We start from the raw sequence: 18,727 nt of genomic DNA, 5'->3' as shown, positions 1-18,727 counted from the left end.
TAGTGCACAGGATTTTGATCAGTATCCTGTGACGGTCATTGAAGTACAGATAGCAGGTGAGAGGAGGATCAGCTTCATTGACGGTGCCTGTTGACTCACTTGTATGTACTTGCTCTCTGAAAAATGGCCATTTGATGAGGTGTGTTTGGGCAGCCAAAATCCAGAGCTGTATCCAAGCAAAGGTATGTGTGTCTTCAAGAGAAAAAATGAGTCATAGTTTTGATCAATGAGCATGTACGTATTTAAAACGTATTCATAGGATGAGAACTTGTAGGTGATGTTCCCATATGCTCACTGTCCTTGTTTTGTTGAGTAGTAGATACCTCAGGTTTGAGGGGACGATTCTGCTAAAGGAGGTTCAGCAAGTTGCTGCAGAGCATGGTGTAAACGTTGTGCACTGTTACCACAATATACTGCTTATGAAGAGTAAATGTTTCAGGTGGTGAATGGGATACCATGCACAAATGCATTGTCCTTATGGTGCAAACTTCTAGAGTGTTGAAGCTGCACTCATTCAGACAAGTATGGATTATATCATTCACACTCCTAATTTTAGCCTTGCACATGGCTTTGTGGAGTACGAAGGTGAATTAATTGCTGAAGAATGCATAGCCTCTAGACTACTCTTGTTTAAATAGTATTTACAACACGTCCCATTAGATTGCTGGTCAATAGTAATTAGGTGGTTTTTGTGGATGTGCAGGATTCAGAAATGGCAATGTTATTGAATGTCAAAGGGAGAGTGTTAGATTCTGTTTGATTGGAGATGGTAATTGCCTGGCACTTGTGTAGTTTGAATATTAATTTCCAATTGTCAGCCAGTATCTGAATTTTACCAGGTCTTGCAGCATGCAAGCACGAGTGGTTCATTATCTGAAGAGTGAGGGATTATTAAGGAAGCAGCTGAAAATTAGACCCCATTCCCACTCCCACCCTATCCCAAATTTCTGTTGACTTGATTTTATTTGCTACACTCGCTGAATGCTGTCCTGATAACAAAGGCAGTGACTCATCACCTCCTGGTATTCAGCTCTTTTGTTCATATTTGGGTCTGGAGTTGAGTGCTCTTGGCAGTTTCCAAACTAAGTAGTCAGCAGGTTATTAGCGGATATCTGCCTAATAGTAATGTCAATGACACCTTTCATCGCTTTGTTAATAATCAAGAGTAGAATGACAAAGTGATAATTGACAGGATTGGATTTGGCTTGCTGTATGTTGACAGAATCTGCCTAGACAATGTCCAGCCTTATTGCACAGGTGCCAGTTTTGGAACTCTGGAGGCGTACGTAGCTTGGGAGCACATGGACTCCAGCAGTTCAAGAAGGCACTCGCCACCACCACCGCCTCAAGGGCAACTAGGGATGGGCAATAAATGCTGGCCCAGCCAACCATGCCTGCATCCCATAAGTGAATTAAAATTTTTTTGAAAAGTTTTCCCTACACCCAAGATGTTTCCAGGGTCCATAGCCTTTGATATAGCCAGTGACCTCAGCCATTTCTTGATGTCACACATTGAATTGCATTTTGCTGAGAAATGATTTCTGTAATGGTGGAGCCTCGGAAAAGATGCACATTGAGAACCACCAAGTGTTTGATCATTGAAGATCGTTGCAGTTATCCTTTACGCTTAGTGGTTTGGGCTTCAGCATCATTGAGGATGGAACATTCATGGACCTTCGCCTTCCCTGAAGATGTTTTAGTTATCTACTCATGACTGCATGTGATGAGACTGCAGAGCTATGACTTAATTCAAAGATGATCACTGTAGAAACCCACTTGGGATATTGAAAATCATAACAGAGTTTTTAAAATATTATAGATTCATTAATGCTGTATTTCTTCAGAAACGTATCTTGGTGCTTTTCTTTATTAATTCAGAGAATGTGGGCATTGCTGGCTGGCCGGCCAGCATTTATTGCCCTTGAGAAGGTGGTGGTGAGCTGCCTTCTTGAAAAGCTGCAGTCCACTTGAGTAAGTCTGCCACATGGCTGTTAGGGAGAGAATTCCAGGATTTTGATCCAGTGACTGTGAAGTAACAATGATATAGTTCAAAGTCAGAATGTTGAGTGTCTTGAAGGGGAACTTGCATGTCCTGGTTTGCCCATGTATCTGCTGCCCCTCTTATTCAAGCACCTTCTAAAAGATAATCGTAACTCTACACGTACACCGAGTGTACAGTCACTAAAATGTTTAAGAACATTAACAGCAGGAATAAACTATCTGGCCCCTCGAGCCTGCACTACCATTAAATAAAATCAAGACTGATTTGCCCTAGGCCTCAACTCCTCAAACTTCTCCCTGATATTTCAAACTCCTGTCTCCCTCCCTTTTTGAATACTTTGTGTGATCTAGCCTCCACAACTCTATCAGTAGAGAATTCCAGACATTCACTACCCTCCTTAGAGAATAAATTTCTTTACATCTCAAATTTGTATGAGTGCTCCCTTATTCTGTAACTATGAACCCTAATTTGAACCCCATTAGAGGAATTATCTTCTCCATCTTATTTTTAGGTACACCTAACGCTGTTGCTATACTCCTCATTGAACCTCACTTTACTCCCTAACTGATGTTGGAGTTCTGAAGCACCTGCTACTCTGTGAGGATACAGACCATGTTGGAACATAATTCTTCTGTTGCTGGTGGCCCATGATGCCTCACGAATCCTTAGTTTTGAGTTGCTCCTTGTGTTTTGAATTCATCTCTATTAACATAAAGACTGTGCCATACATCATGATGAAGGGTGCTTTTGGTGTGAAAATAGATTGTAACACTCTTTGAGGACAACATGGTCACCCCTACTAATGTTGGCAGGAACAGGTGCAGCAGTTAGGTAGTTGAGGAGGATATTGACTCATTGTGAAATGATGTGAACGTGTTAGATATATTCAAATTTTAGGAATGCTGCTTCTTACTGTCACTTGCTTTTGTACATCCTTTTAGCACGGAGATCCCTTGAATCTTCTGAATACTCTGTGGTGATGGACAACGACATAAGTACGCAACCTAATCTCCCTGACCACCACGGTGGTGGTCATGGGACATCCACTTCTGGCACACGGAGCAATGATATGTTGTACCTGATTGTGGGCTCAGTGCTGGGGATCATGGTTCTCATCCTCATTATTTTCATTGCTATGTGTTTGTGGAAGAATCGTCAACAGACAACACTACAGAGTAAGTAGTCATGTGGATTACCCTTACCTGTGTTTCTTCTGAGGAATATGACTCATCATGAGACTTGTTGAAAAGTATTCTATACTTTTTCTCCAAGCACCGTCAGTTTAATGTTAATCCCTTAAAGAGACCCTGCCTTATTGGATCCTTTGACCCTTAGGGACAAATTGTAAGAATTTAAATGGAATTCTTTGTTTCACACCCTGACTCTGAAATTATGAAGTGAAATTAGTCAGACTTCTGTCTTTTCATAAGACAAAATGACTTCAGGGAGGACGGATGAAGGAGCTGAAAGTGACTGAAAGAAAATACAGTCCTTCAGTAATAAATTTCATGTATTCCTAAAGTTCTTTTGAATAGAACAAACTTATTCAGGTAACTCAGCCTAATACATGGAGAAATCTTATCAGAACAGCATTCAAAAATCTGCTGTCCTTAATCACACCAACTCCATACATTTATCACCCCCTCTGCTCGCTGACCTACATTGATTCCCAGTCAAATACTTTTAGAATTCTCAATCTTGGTTTTAAAATGCTCCATGGCCTCATCCCTCACCAACTCCATAGTCTTATCCAGCTTCACAACCTTGCAAGATATATACACTCATCCCATTCAAGCATTCCCAGTTGTAATTGGTCCACCATTTCCGTGTATGACTTTAGCTGCTTACGCCCAAAACTGTTCTCTCATCATCATCTCTTTCTTCCTTTAAATGCACCTTAAAACCAAGTTATCCCACTAAGCGTTTGGTCATCTCCCCTAATATTACATTTTGTAACTCCGTGTGTTTAATTTGAATGTATGACATTCCCATGAAGTAACTTGGAATGTTTTGTTACTTTGAAGGCACTACATAAAAATCAGTTACTAGTGTAGCATCTTTGGGTATATACAAATTAGTGCGAATATGAGTTCCTACAATATATATTGCATAAACAGCCAGGAAGGCATATAGCTTGGAAAGCCCTGTTCCAGAGTGATGAGTGGAGTCTGACTGAGGCACTGTCAGTGCAAGTAGAAAAGACATTGAGTCAATTTGGTAAAAGAAGGGTATGTATACGAACTGTCACTCCCAACATGGAACCTGAGCCTGACATCCTTGTTCATGTGCTTAGGTTATGGGAGGACAGTCTAGCTAGTGAATTATGACTCCAGTTGCTAAGGCTGCATGCTAAGAGCAAAATCTTCCAATTACATTTAATATATCCACCATTCAATTAATAGGCTTTTTGTAAGACATTCTGGCTACCGACTTTTTTTTAAAGTCGTCGAACATTTCAACACCAGTGTTAAAGAAATGTGTACATATTGTAGCACCGGACTATAAACTATTTTTTTGTTAGATCAGCTTTTGAATATGTTCGCTGTTGGTTCTTAAGTTTTTCCCCTGTAATGTACTACAGACAGTTTTCAGCTCCCCCATTTACACTTTACTACTTTTTCTACTTGTCAGCTGCATTAAACAGTTTATTGCAATGAGTGGGTAACTACAGTCCTGTGTTCTCAGTTGTGCTCTTACTCTGTGTGAATACAAGTAGTCGACCCTGCAATGTCTTCTGTTTCCAACATAAATTTTAAGCTGACATCGTCCTGATAAGCATAGGAACCAGATCTGTGAAATCCATTCTGCGATACAATGTGATCGGACCAATTACACATTAACCTCCCTTTATAGTAGTGTAGTTTTCTCTTCAGCAAAACTTACTTACATAGTCTCTTGAGAAAGATATTGGATTGGAACAGCACTGCTTTGCGTGTATTTGGCTGAAAATGCTATTCGCACAAGTTTCTGTTTTGCTAGCTTTTAATTCCTCATCTGTTTATTCTAACAAAGGCATATAGTCTGTCTTAAGTTCCAGCATTTGGAAGAATATTAGGTGTCATAGTGATTGCAAAGAGACAGGCAACAGCTGAGGTATGTTGATGAAAAAGAGGCCCCCCTCCACAGCTTCACTTTGTAAATCTGATACAGGCTCTTTTCCTCACTACTACTGCAACTAGAAGGCTTCATAGGTGGTCAGTGAGACTAGGCCTCAACTATTGTCTTAACTCTTTTTAAATGCAAGTTTCCTGAAGGAGGTTGATTTGATTAAGGTTTTCAAGACCACTAAATATTCATTGACAAGGCTGCAAAGAGGAGAGAAGGCATAATTCGAATTGCATGCATAACTAATTTTGGTATTTATTTTTCCCAGAGTACGATCCACCTAACTACCTCTATCAAGGCCAAGAGATGAATGGCCAGCTAATGGAGTATACCACCTTGCCTGGCACCAGTCGAATTAATGGAAGTATTCATGGCAGTTACATTGGTAACGGAAGCCTCAGCAATGGCTGCCCACACCTGCACCACAATATCTCAAATGGAGTGAATGGATTGATGAATGGAGGAACTTCAATGTACCCTAACCAGACAAACTCACTGCAGAGAACCCACATGGACTATGACCAAGCTCACCATATTATGAATGTAAGGAGCCTGCTGGGGTTTTTTTTTGTGGTGAAAAGAGTCAGGCCTGAAGTCACGTTTAAAGTCATTGCTTTCATCGTGAGCTTCAACGCTGTTTCTCAGTTAACACTTCAACTATAATATCTCTGCTGATTTTTTTCCGATTTATATATATTTTGCATCAAGTAGCCTACCATCTCAATAACTCGCTGTGGTGGTTGCTACACATTTCCGATCCTCTTACCCCCATGAGACAGATGTCGTAACCTTGCATCAGACAGTTCTTTTGGCCTGTGTTATTGCTTTCGCCTGCTACAGTTTACATTTTAGCAAAACTAGCATCCAGCAGCTTTATAGCTTGGGCATAATATTTCCGGGAGTGTTTGTGAGTAATATGGATCGAGTGTTTGTCATTCAGGGGTTTAGTAAGAAAATATAATGGCTTGAAGTGAATGATACATGTTAACAATGAAACTATGATTTCCATTCATCTGGTTTAGTTTACTAAAGGCTTACATGTTGCATGTTAACAAATTTACCATAACACCTGCATTCATTTTTCTGTTCATGTTAGAAATGGAGGGTAACTACTGTGATGTTTTTCAGTGGTTCAACAGACTAAACATTTGGAGATCAGCATTTTTTTTAAAGGAAAATCTTTTTCTGGATGGCGACAATGTTGGCAATCAGCATTTATTGAATATTCCCACTACCAACTTGAATTTCTGGCATCTGTGCAGTAATAATTTAACAATAAAAGCATGGAAAGGATGAAGGAAATGATAAAGGAAGAAATAGAAGAAAGAGCAAGTCAGGATGGGAAGGAGCAAAAAAGACAGAAGAAAGGGAGATTAGCAGAATAAATGCAGTAGTGAGGTGAAGAGTAGGAAACTTGAAAGGATATTTCTGACTGGATCAGTTACATAACTATGACATTTTGCTGATTTAATAAATAATCCTAAGTGCTTTCTTCTAAAGTAAATCGGTTTACTTTCTGGAAGACAAAATAAATCTGTATATGATTCTGGCGATAGCCTTCTAATGAAGTTTGAATAGGATTTCTGTGTAAACAAATGAATAAAAGTTTATTGAATAAAGTTTAAACAAATTTGAAATGTTTGAGAGCAGGCAAGGTGAGAGTGGGGTTGGAAGCCAGTGGAGGGAGGATAGGAAAGGAGGTTGTTGGAGGGTTGATCTGAGGGAAAGAGTTACAGTGAAGTTCAGAGGGGCCTGTGCAGGCCCGGGGTTGTCTCCTGGATTTTGTCTTTTCTTTTGCCGTTAATTTTTAGTTGGCACTAAGCCATCCTTTAAGTACATTTTTGTCTGAGTATATAATGAGTTGTGGGGCCTCTTTTAAGTAGACTTTTCATGTATCTCTACTTGAATTATTTTGGGACAAGAGGGGGAGGCTTCAGATATTGTAGAATACTCTGCTCCCAGCCAATCCCAACTGATTTAACCACAGTACAAGTCAGACAGACTGGCTGGTGCAAGAGCAAATGTACTGTCTGTCATATTTTGCCTAGGGATCAGCGTCAGGCTGCAAGTGGATGCAATGTGCAGGCTTAATTCCTCAGGCCACTGTGCTCTTTTTTTCTTTACCTTTTTTTGTTCCAATTATTTTTAAACAGTAAAATACAATATCAGCAAATTCTCTTGACAAAGTCAAGTATGCTATCTTCATGAAAATATGCATAATAAACTTTTAGATAGAATAATTTATTCATCTTGCTATCAAGTATAAGTGAAAAAGTTGTCCTATTTGGGATAGTTATGCATCACAGTTTAATAAATTAACCCTAGCTGTGTTTGCAGAACATGGATATGCATACATCTCCTTGCATTTTTATGGCTCCTGATCTGTTGTTATCTACAATAGCATTGTCAATTTTTAACCTTCAACAGGGTATTTGTACTTGCTGTGACAATACTTACATTAACACTTCTAGCTTGAGAACTAGTCGTGATAAAGTAGCACTTAAAGATTCAATAGATGTTTGTTAAAGTTCCTGGTCTGTATGTATCTGTATTTATATAATGTTGACGTTGTCCTACCAGGCCATAGGGCCACTCTTTCATTAGAAGAGAGACTACTGGTGTGGTTTAACCTGATGGTCACCACACCTCGGGTGAGAGGAGAGGCCGAGAAGAAGAGTCCTTCGTGACAACCTCAGCAAGTGTGGGAAAATATTGGCACCTCCGTGTCGGAACTAATATCAAGCGTTTAAAGTTTTGGCAAAGATCTGTAGCTTGGGTTGTGGATGAGTTTGTTAAAAACATAGCACAGTACAGGCCCTTTGGCCCACGATGTTGTGCCGAACATTTCCCCTAAACCCAAGGTCTATCTAACCTCCACCCCTACCTTATACTATCATCCATATGTCTATCTAATAGCCGCTTAAATGCCCTTAATGAGGCAGACTCCACTACCCTCTCCGGCAATGCATTCCACGTCCCGACCGCTCTCTGAATAAAGAACCTACCTCTGACGTCTCCCCTATAGCTACCTCCACTCACTTTAAAACTATGCCCCCTCGTCCTAGCTACCTCCACCCTAGGTAAAAGTCTCTGGCTGTCCACTCTATCTATACCTGTGATCAGTTTGTACACCTCTATCAAGTCACCTCTCATCCTTTGTCGTTCTAAAGAGAAAAGCCCTAGCTCTCTCAACCTTCCCTTCATTCCAGGCAACATCCTGGTAAATACCTTTTCCAACGCTTCCACTATACTGTTTGATTTTGTGCTGCTGAAGGCTAAGCTCTGAATTTTGTGTTGACAGGGTGGTGGGATATACACTGCACTCCCACAGACAGAACCAACAGAATGCATCAACTGTCGCAACTGCAGGAATAACAACAGGTCAGTGTGTGCAATGGCTCTGTAATATTTAATGTTCATTTAGAGTTAGTGTGTGCAATAACTCAATTTTACGTAACAGATGTTAAATATCAATCTTTCTTGCTATCTTTCTGTTTCTTGACCTGAATCAATGCCTGTCGAGGACAATTTGTGCCCCTACCACAGCCCTGGCTCTGGTTATGTATCCAACGTTAACATTAATCTCAAGTAATTCAGTTTTGCTCCTTTTGTATCACCTGGTATAAGATGACCCAATAAGATGGATTCTGCTTAAAGTACATTTCTTTATTAGTGTTCTGAGAATTTTGCTTTTGTTTGCAAAAGACCACAAACCTTTATCATCACACTTGGTCAAGCAATTGGGGAACTGGAAGAGTTGAAAATAATTAGTGCAGTGATATTTGAGAAGCCTTCTCTCAGTTTGTCTACAAACATTGACCAGGGACAAATCCTGCTGATGTCCATTGCTTTAACATGTGCTTTCATTCTGAATGACACAGCCATCTCTTTCTCCCTAAACAGATATTTAGAATTGTACAACACAGAAAATCAACGATTCAGCTGTGCAGTGTTTATGCTCCACAATAATCACCTGTCATTCTAATTCATCCAATCCCAAAGGCATAAACTCCTGTGTGCTCTTATCTAGTTGCATTTTAAATGCTTCCCTGCTTTTGCCATGTGGAAGTGAGTTCCACATTCTCACCACATCAAGTAACAAATTTCCTTATTGAACTTATTAACAACTGTCATTTAATTATAGCCCCTAGTTTTGGATTCTCCCACAATGAAAATAACTTCCTACATCTACATTTTTTTTTTATTATTGAAGCTCTTCTCCATTTTAAAGACCCACTAGTAGGTCACCCTCTGGCAAACCAGGTCGGCATTGACAAGTTGGAGTGAAGGGTCTGTTTCCATGTTACATGACTGTATGACTCTAGTTTCTTCTAGTGACAAGAGCCTGGCCTTCTGTCTTTATTTGGTGAGCACTCTGTTTGCTTTTGGCTTGAGTGAGTATTTTAATATAACAAGACCTATGTTTCTTTTACTTTTTGCTCCCCTCCTCAAAAAGTCAGCCTCGGAATTTCATTGCGGTGATAGAAAGGGGAAGCAAGCCTGGTGGTCAGTGTTACGCATCACAAGAAGCAGTTAAATGTCTTCAACAGTGCACAGAAACCATATTGTACTGAGTCACTCTTCATAAATACATTCGTTCTTCCTTTTTTTTCAGCTCAGTTATTCATGCTAATTACAGATCATTGCCTGAAACGTGCACACTCGCACTGCTCTTTTTCCACAGTACGTTGTGTGTGCAGACTGGAGAAAATGCTTATCTGCAAGATGCTAACACTGCGTTAGCAGCCTGCTTTTCTCCCTAGCTCTCCTCTTCTCGTTTTCCCTCCCCCATACCGATCTTTTCTCTCCCCAGCCCCAGTCCCAAGCTATGGCCTCTCAGTTACTGAACTTTGAGACTAATTGCCTGCTGAAGATTCTGGCAGTTCCACAGCTTGCTGTTGCTTCTTTGCACAGTAGCACCATTGAAGGATTACTTTGTATATTTGTGTGTGATACTAGTGGAAATGAGCTGTAAGCATTTGTGGCTTTGCTTGCCACTGAGCTTGACTGTTTGCTCACTGGAATTCTGCCTGGTGCCCAGGATACAGCTTTTCATTGCTTGCTCTTATGTTCTTTGTGATAAAGTACTGTCCCTTTCTGTGGCTGTGTCAAGTTGAAATCGTAAACTCACAGCCAGTACGTGGATTATTGTTAAATGTCCATCAGTTTGTTTTGACAATGTCAGTCCAATGGTAAATGTCGTCATCATCAGGAAGAATGTGACTTCAGGATATATAAAGGCTGGTCAATCTCCTTTTGAAGGAAGTAATGTGGAGATAATTGTTTTTTTTTGATGTAATATGTTTCCTTCATTTGCCTTTTGGGGTCAGTTAGCTTATTTGGCTGGACAACTAGTTTGCAATGCAGAATTATGCCAACAGTGTGGGCTCAATTACCATGAAGGACCCTCCTTATTGACTCCTCCTTGTCTGAGTTGTCGTGACCTACCACTGGTCATTTCTCTCAAATGAGAGAGAAACCTATGGACTTGTAGGACTATAGTGACTTTACCTTTTTGCTTCCTTTATTTGAAGATTCATTTCTTATTTTTCTCTTTTCTCTTCTCTTCTTTCTTTTTCTCAAATTTTATTTCCCTTTGCTTTGCTTTGTTTTAGTCTGGTTTATTTCATCTGGCTTATTCCTTTCTGTCTTGATTTTTCTTTCCTTTTCTATATAAATTTTAAATGGTATTTTGCAGAATTGACCCATTCTGTAGTTAGATCCAATCTATACATTCTTACTGAAGGTCAGAGGATATTCAAAACATTTAAAGGTGTTAGTTCAAGCACCATTTGCTTCCCTTTGTGGTGGGTGTACCTCCAGGACCCGGTGATTTTCATGTCGTTTAAGTTCTCTGTCTCTAGCTCTTATTTGTTCCCCTTCCTCCATTTTTTTTATACTTTATCTATCCTGTTTGTTTGTTTGTTTGTTTGTTTCTACCACCCTGCCTCATGACACACTCTTCTTCCATTTCTTCTTTGATTTTGATCTTGATATTGTGTCGGGTCGTTGGGTCATTGTGTCATTTAGCTGTGTTTGGCACTTGTTAGCATCATGCCATTTTTAACAGAGCATGTTACGTTCTGAGTTAAATTGTCCCTTTCCCTTTTCAGCAGATGTTTCACGAAAACCAATGGCACTTTTCCAAGCGATAGTTTACCCATGATTCAGCGGACTCCAGCCTGCCATCAAGATGGTATGGAGATGTTGCCTCTAAATCATATCATTGCTCCATTGTGCCCTGGATCTATTGTCACTGAAAATAATGAAGAGGCAGAGTGTGAGAGTACAAAGGAAAGTTCCCAACAAACTCCTCCTCAAGCCTCCTGCTGCAGTGATCATCTGGACCAATTGTGTGAAGACAATATACAAGGTACAATTCCTTGCTGATTTTTAAGCAAATTAATTTCAGTCCAATTTTCCTCCTCAGCCTCATGGGGAAGACTTAATACGCAATACTTCTGGTTTTTGTTCCTTTCCATTTCACAAGCATTTCCAGGGCAATGAACTGAGGTCCAGGAGCATGGGTAGGATCAAAACCCCTCCCATTTCAGTTCCTAGATTTTCACCTGGTGTTTGACCAGGAATCAACTCATCCAATGCAAGTAAGCTGGCAGGGTGCTGTGCCCACGATGTAAAGGTAAAATCCCAGAGGACCGTAAAGGCTGCACTCTCATTAGCAAGAGACAGCTGGTGGTGTCAGTAACATCTATTCCCTTCTTCAGAAATCTCTTTTTTAATCTCTCCCACTGCCATCTCCACTTCTGCCAAAACCAGGAAGGTAGACGAAATGCAGGGGGAGGAAAAGACAGGGAGGAGTTGCTTAAACCACTGATGTACTGAAAGCCAGTCTGTCAAAACTGTGCTAAACTGCCATGATGCTGTTGTAGTCCAGATCAGATACTTAATCTGTCGTAATGAACCTGGAAATATAGACAAGGTTGGTGTGTTTAGACTGGACTTGACTACCCCCTGGAAAGCTGAAGTGGAGAATTAGCCCTATTCAATTACAGTTCAGTTACATCTCTGAACTTGACATATTTTTGTGAATCAAAGTTTTTCATAGGATATATGACAGAAACAGGCAATTTATTCCAACGAGTCCATGCCAATGTTTATGCCACACTTGAGCTGCCTCCTATCTTTCATTATCTAAAACTGTTATTGTAACCCTGTATTTCCTTCTCCCTCAAATGCTTGTCTACCTTTCTACAACATTTTATTCCATCACTCCTTATGGTAGAAGATCCATATTTTCACCACCCTTTAATAAGGAAATCTCTTCTGATTTCCCTATTGGATTTCTTGGCAATGGATTGCTTGTGTTCACAAGGATTCTATATTTATAAAACAAAAAAGTAGGCTGTGAACAATTAATTAATTAGTATGTGTAGTCAGAGCTGAGCAAAATTCTTGTAAGTGGCTAGATAGGGTGCTTTACACACACTTTCCAATTGAATCAACAGACAGTCATTGTCAATGTGAGTCATTGTTCGAACTGCATTACAGCTACAGCCTGGATGGTTCTGGCAACCCTACTGATACTTGGAGTTGCACAGAGGACTTAGTCAGTCCAATAGGGGTTTATAAGGATCCCCGTCATTGTGACAGATCAAAGTCAAGCAAATAAGCAGTGAGATTTACAACATGAAACTGGCTTTGAGGATGTTGTCTCCTACCAGTCTTCCAACCTGCCAGAAGTTCTTAGCTGTTGCTTCACAGTGTGTTGGGTTTAATCATGTGGGGTAGCATGAGAGAAAGCAGTGTGCTGGTAGGTTAAGGAGATCATTGATTAAGGGTGGGCTTGTATGGAGTAGACCTTCTCCAGTAGCTTGCCTGATGCCACTGCTTCTTTGATGTAGGTCAACAGTGTTGCTGAGGAGCTGAGGGAGGTGAATTAACTGAAAAGTATCTGTGAGGATGCATGTTGTTAAATTGCACATCAATAAGTTTTGTGTAGGCAGATTAACGTGCAGTATTGGTCAGGTGATTATTTGATGGCAAGAGCAGAAACCCTTCAGAACTTAGGCTGTGATCCCCATTAGGGAACAACTGTTTACTGAGACAGTTGTGGGTTTTAGTTTTTTCTGTGGCCTTGATGAGGGGCTGCGTTAATGAGGGTTCTGCTAGAGTAACGCCCAAATAAACAGTGTGAGCATTGTGCTTCACACTCTGACCATCCATAGTGATGTTCAGTTTCTTATTAGCATTTGAGTTATGAAGGTGGAATTTGCTAGAGATTGTTTCACTGGTGCTCAGCCAAAAGGACTATATCTTGTAGTTGGTCAGCTTTGCAATGTCAAGGAAGTCGGATAATTAATTGCAACATATTATGCACAAAGAGAATTATCTGCCTTTCTGCTGAGTGTGAACGGAAATATAGGCATTAAAGAATCAAAGGAAATACCTAAATTTAGTGATGGAGTTTTACTTTCTTTCTAGTCTACACATTTGAAAAGTGCAACATGCAAGCGTACTTCCTTGTCCACTCCATGGAAATTGAGAGGTGATAAGGTTGTGTTTCCCAAGTCTCACTTATTATTCTGAGCTGAGGTGTTCAAGAAAGGCTTGCAAGAGGGAACTCCCCAGTGCTTTGATACCAGGCAAAGAAGAATATCGTACGTTTTTAGATTAGCTTTGATTTCCAATATGAGTGTGGATTGTTCAGTGCATAATACCATTCTGTCACCAAAGGGACTGAATTCTAGAACTGGACACTAACATTGACTGTGCACACTATGAAGAATCAGTACTTGAAACTGTGCCCCATTGTTTCATTAGTGCCTTCTAAATGACAGGAGGTGGCATGCAGGAAACAAACAAAGAAATGGTTCACAAATTAACTAGTGCTGAGCTACTGTGATGGCATAATTTTGCCTTGTATACTCTAACTGCTAACTCGATCCTTTTTGTTTTCCTTTAGATGATGAATATCCTGAATTGGAAACTGAGAACCAAACACTAAGTGGCATTTTTCCTCCTCTTGACTCTGCTCCAATAGACTGTGATAATCCAACAGCCTGGAGTGGAACACAACCTGCTGAAGACAACCTCTGCGAGGACTCGACAGAAGAACAACTACAGGAAACCTAAGAGGCCCGTTCCCTGTTTGCCTGAAGCCAGTAACTGCAGCCAGTCACTGGAAGGACCGAGGAGGGATCAAAAAATACTATTTATTTTTTTGTAGTAGTAAAATATTACTCCATATGAATGTATCTGGTTTAAAGATGTCTTCACCCTTTTTAATTATTTATGCTTTCTGAAGAGATATTCCTTCTCTGCAGAATGTGGAGTTTTAGCCTTGTTTTGTATAAAGTTTTGTAATAATATAAAAAGCTATAGAAATTGTTAATTAATGTCAGATCATGCCTATCTGGTGGAATGAGAAGCACTTGTAAGGAGGACATTTTAAGATTCAATACCTAGACGAAGATGGAGGGAGCTGATCCCTGAAAGAATCCATCCAACGGGTAATGCAACCGGACAGTCTGGTTGCAATGGAACCTTAATATGATGCATGGAATACAAAGTTACCAAGGTGTTGTAATGAGGCTTGTGAAAGAATTTCTTTAAACTTAATCCATTTACATGGACCAGCTTGATTTCAGTCAGGTTGAAAGCTCATATCGCCGTCCTCATTGTAACCATGGATCTACTACCAATTTTTTTTTTAATCAATTGCAATATTATGTTCAGATCAGACAGTGCTTCACCACAATGAGTTTCTATCATTTAACACCATCTCAGGTTAGGACAAGATCTATTGCAATATGCCCTACTCCTTTCTAACCTTGGTGCTTGCTGATCTGACTGAAATCAGGCAAGTTCGCTGCTTACGCCATTGTGGAAGACAACATTTCCAGCTAGTACTTTTCTTGGTAGTTTCAATCAACAACAGTAGAAACTCACATAGTTGAAACAAGCAATGTGTTGTCTTATCTTCTCAATTCCTAAAGACAATAATGTGCATTTTTGGCAGCTGGAGTTTCAGTGCTGAATTTGCATCCTGGGAAAGCAAGCAACACTGCAAAGCAAAACATTTGATGTCCATGTTGGTGGAGGTACAGAGATTCACCAGTTTTTGTTCATGCAAAGAAAGCAGATGGCCAGCAGGCCCAACTGCACCAACTAACCAAACCAACTGCTACCATTGTAATGTTTTGTTTTGGGAGTGTGACCAAGGTTTATGTTCAATTGCCAGGTGAATGCACTTTTTGGATGCATTTTACCCACCTGATACAGCATTAACTTTAATTAATTGAGGGAAAATGAAGTTTCATTGAAACTATTTGTATTTGGTTGACATTGCAGCCTTATTAATGTATTGCAGGTTGACTCTCTTGGCATTGCAGTGTGCAAACCATTTTCTGGTTTCCTTAATGATAGTTACCGTATATTGTACTTATTGTGACGTGAAGTTGTTTGTTAATAATGTGTTCAGTTTTCAGGCATCTTCTGTCCCATTCTGTTTGTATTAGCTTTGAGCCTGGGTATTGCTGAACAAAGGAGAACCATTGGAGTTCCAGCATGTGTGCCGTCAATTTCTGCAATTTGTTTATTGGTACTAGGGGAAGCAGCAAAGAAAGAGAATTTATGATTCCGCCTGTTTCCATTCAGTGTTTGTGTTACCATTCCACTGCCATCAACATTTCTCCCTCTAATCAGTCTCATTTTTCGATGCTGCCATTGGGTACAAAATTTCCCATATCGTTTATCATTTCATCTTTATTTGATATAATACACAACACTATGAGCATTGTTCCCACAAGTGATAATGGACATCTTTAATGTTCGTTGTCAAATTAATTGGGAAAATACCTCAGTTGCACCACCATGGTGACGAGCAAGCTGGAAAAAAAGTAAAAGAACTGGTGACTGTGAAAGGTGGCTTTTTATTCCAACAGAAGCAGAATCCCAGGCTTAGAATGGTGGGTAGATGATATGAGGGAGTTGAATGGTTGGTTATGCTACTAATGGTCTAATGGTTATGGCATGAAAACTGATTATTGCATGATTCTTACAGTAAATGGTCAAAAAACAAAGTATATGTATGAATAAGCAAAATCTATTTGGTGTAAATAGGATGCTCCAAGCTGCTAGTACGGTTACTATAATTTACTGGCTGCTGAAACTAATTTTCTACTACCTTTGAGTGAAAACATGGTGTTGAATTATTGCTGTAGATGCAGGTTCGAGGATATCCAGTAATGTTCAGAAGTCTGAATGACAGAGTGAAACGAGGATATGGTCTCCAGTTCTGTGTTTTGAAGAAAAAAAGCAGGTGGCTAATGCTTTAAGTGAGATCCTGCATTAGGAATTAGCCAGTCCCTCTGCTTTTTCTCGATGCCGCCATATCGCTGTGTATATGCAGTGCTTCCTAGGTTTTACCATTTCTGCTCTTTTTAAGAATCTGTAACCACCGTGCTTGTGTGTACATAAGCATAATACAGGACTAAGACACTAAAAAATGAGAGTGAACACAACGGAGGGGTTGGATACCTCAAAACACTTATCAGGCATGGCCCCTAAATGTTGCACATCATGTGTGAATTTGGTGGGGTTTTGTTTTTGCTTTTTAAATTCTTTAATTTCAACACTCCCATGCAAAATCACTAATGGCTGCATTTTCAAGTAGCATTGCAATCTGACAGTCCCATGAACAATGCAGAGGTGCCCCAATTAGCCAGTGACTAAATTGCAAAAAGAATGGCAAATCAATATCATTTAAATTGGTAAACTCACTCCACACAGTGATGCCAGCAAACGCATTTGCTCACATGAGAACTTTGGGAATTGGTGCATTATCAATTATGCAGCTTGTAGAAAGATTATTCAATTTTTGCTTAAATCACAAAAGAATATCTATCCCTGCAAAGGGCTTTTAAAGTGACCTTAATCCTGCAGGCTAGGAGGGTCAAGGATCAGATGATCATTATAACATTCCCCATGCCAAAATATTTTTGTATGCCGGTTACTTCATTTGTTAAATTCCTGTCTGTGGAATATTTTAAATAAGATAACTGTTGATACTATACCATACAGATGTTTATGGCAGAGGAAATGAAAGGGTATTGTTTTTCCTATTTAGTCATGGTGCTGAGCCTCACCTGCTAGGGCTTTAGTCAGGAAATCTCTCAGCCCACAACTCTGTGTCCACTGTAACAATAGAAGAGCAACAGTTGGCCCAGCTGCTCAGAGAGGAACAGATTCTGTCAGGGTTTGTACTCCTGATCCAATGAGCTCTTCTGGGGAATCTGGGGTCTAAGGATGTTTCTTGATTGTCAAACTGAATTCATCCTGTCATAATTTTTATTAGGATCCCATTGACTGAAAGCCGTGGGCTGGGTGCAGTTTCTTGAATTGTGCCCTGACTGTGAGGTTCCATGCTGAGGGCATCTAATGGTGAAATATTACCTCCAGCCTCTACAACATGCCGCATTGTGTCCCTATATCTTTGTCCCTAGTACCGATTGTTTCATGAGAAATTAAACTGGCTGAAATTTTCTATATTTTGTACTCTTGCCTGTCACCCTCTATCGAAAACAAATAGTGCTGTCTTTTTTAATGCATGTTTTTGTATTATATAGAAAATATGCTATATTTTCATAAATGGTTGTAATATTCTTGTTGAAATTGTACATATTTTTAAATATGATAGCTCAATGAGATGTTGTTTGTAAGATACTGTTAATATTAAAAGATGATACTGTTGCCTTCACTTGCTATGGGTCGTAGTGCTGCAGCAGTACCATATAGCACCCAGAACTGTTGTGTGTGGAGTTGTTTCTCTATTTCTTGATTTTCTGGGGAAGTCTCATTAAAAGGGAGTTAAACTGATTCATCTTGCATTAAAAATCTATGCCAGAAGGTTATGGGTGCCAGTACAGTTTTCTGTCCGCAGAATTTAAGTTAGTAAATATTGCTAGCTGGCAAGAACTGGAAGTTTGCCCTAATCAGTATGGGTACCTGCAGCATATAACCATGTCCTAACAAGCAATTTTCCTTCTCCACTTTCTCCCATACTTTCCAGAGGAAACATTTGTGTTTGAGGAAATTTGTTAGTGATTCGGGCAATTGATATTCCTGAGCTATCTGCCTTGGAATTTCATTGTAATTAAATTTACCTTTCCCATAATCTGTCCCATTTACCTTTCATTTTGCAGCAGCTGTTGCTGGACAGGAAGTGGGATATGGTTTGATAGTTGCCTCCCAAACCTAATAAGCCCATTGTCTTGTTACTCCTGTTGGTCTTCCTGAGATCAGGAAACTAAAAATCAAAGACAAGCCTGGTCTCAGAAGTTTGTTAAGTCTCATCACTGGACAGTTGTATATACACAACTAATGGGAGAACAAATTTTTGCCTTTGTTTTAAATTTAAGTGTGTTACCATTCCACTTCGTAAAACTAAATCAACCAACAGTGATCACTGAATTCATATCAGAATTGGTTGGGAAGAAAGCCTTCTCCAGCAGTGAATGGGAGTACAATTAATATTAATTATTCTAGCTGAGCCGTAGCATGACAAATTAGTTCAATTTGTTCCACTTGAATTCAATAGCTCTTCCAGTGTAGCTCTTACATATCCTACATAGTGCGATTCAGTGACTGATACAAGGGGAA

At 39.8% G+C, this 18,727-nt stretch overlaps 1 protein-coding gene across 3 annotated transcripts in view; it reads left to right on the top strand.

Annotated features, from left to right (window-relative positions):
* The window catches only part of cdon (cell adhesion associated, oncogene regulated), a 157,001-nt gene extending 139,129 nt beyond the window's left edge, over positions 1–17,872 (top strand). For 2 of the 3 annotated variants that reach the window (XM_048615526.1, XM_048615525.1), the window contains 5 exons: positions 2,944–3,177; positions 5,376–5,650; positions 8,409–8,488; positions 11,221–11,480; positions 14,031–17,872. In XM_048615526.1, coding sequence (XP_048471483.1) covers positions 2,944–3,177; positions 5,376–5,650; positions 8,409–8,488; positions 11,221–11,480; positions 14,031–14,200 — 1,019 coding nt within the window. In that variant the 3' untranslated portion in view covers positions 14,201–17,872. The remainder of the gene's footprint in view (positions 1–2,943; positions 3,178–5,375; positions 5,651–8,408; positions 8,489–11,220; positions 11,481–14,030) is intronic. The other variant, XM_048615527.1, reaches the window with a different exon arrangement.
* The last annotated feature ends 855 nt before the right edge of the window (positions 17,873–18,727 follow it).

This window comes from Rhincodon typus, chromosome 32 (assembly GCF_021869965.1).
Source record: "Rhincodon typus isolate 14 chromosome 32, sRhiTyp1.1, whole genome shotgun sequence".
NCBI classification, from domain to species: Eukaryota; Metazoa; Chordata; class Chondrichthyes; order Orectolobiformes; family Rhincodontidae; genus Rhincodon; species Rhincodon typus.
This window is presented reverse-complemented; position numbering and strand designations above follow the sequence as displayed.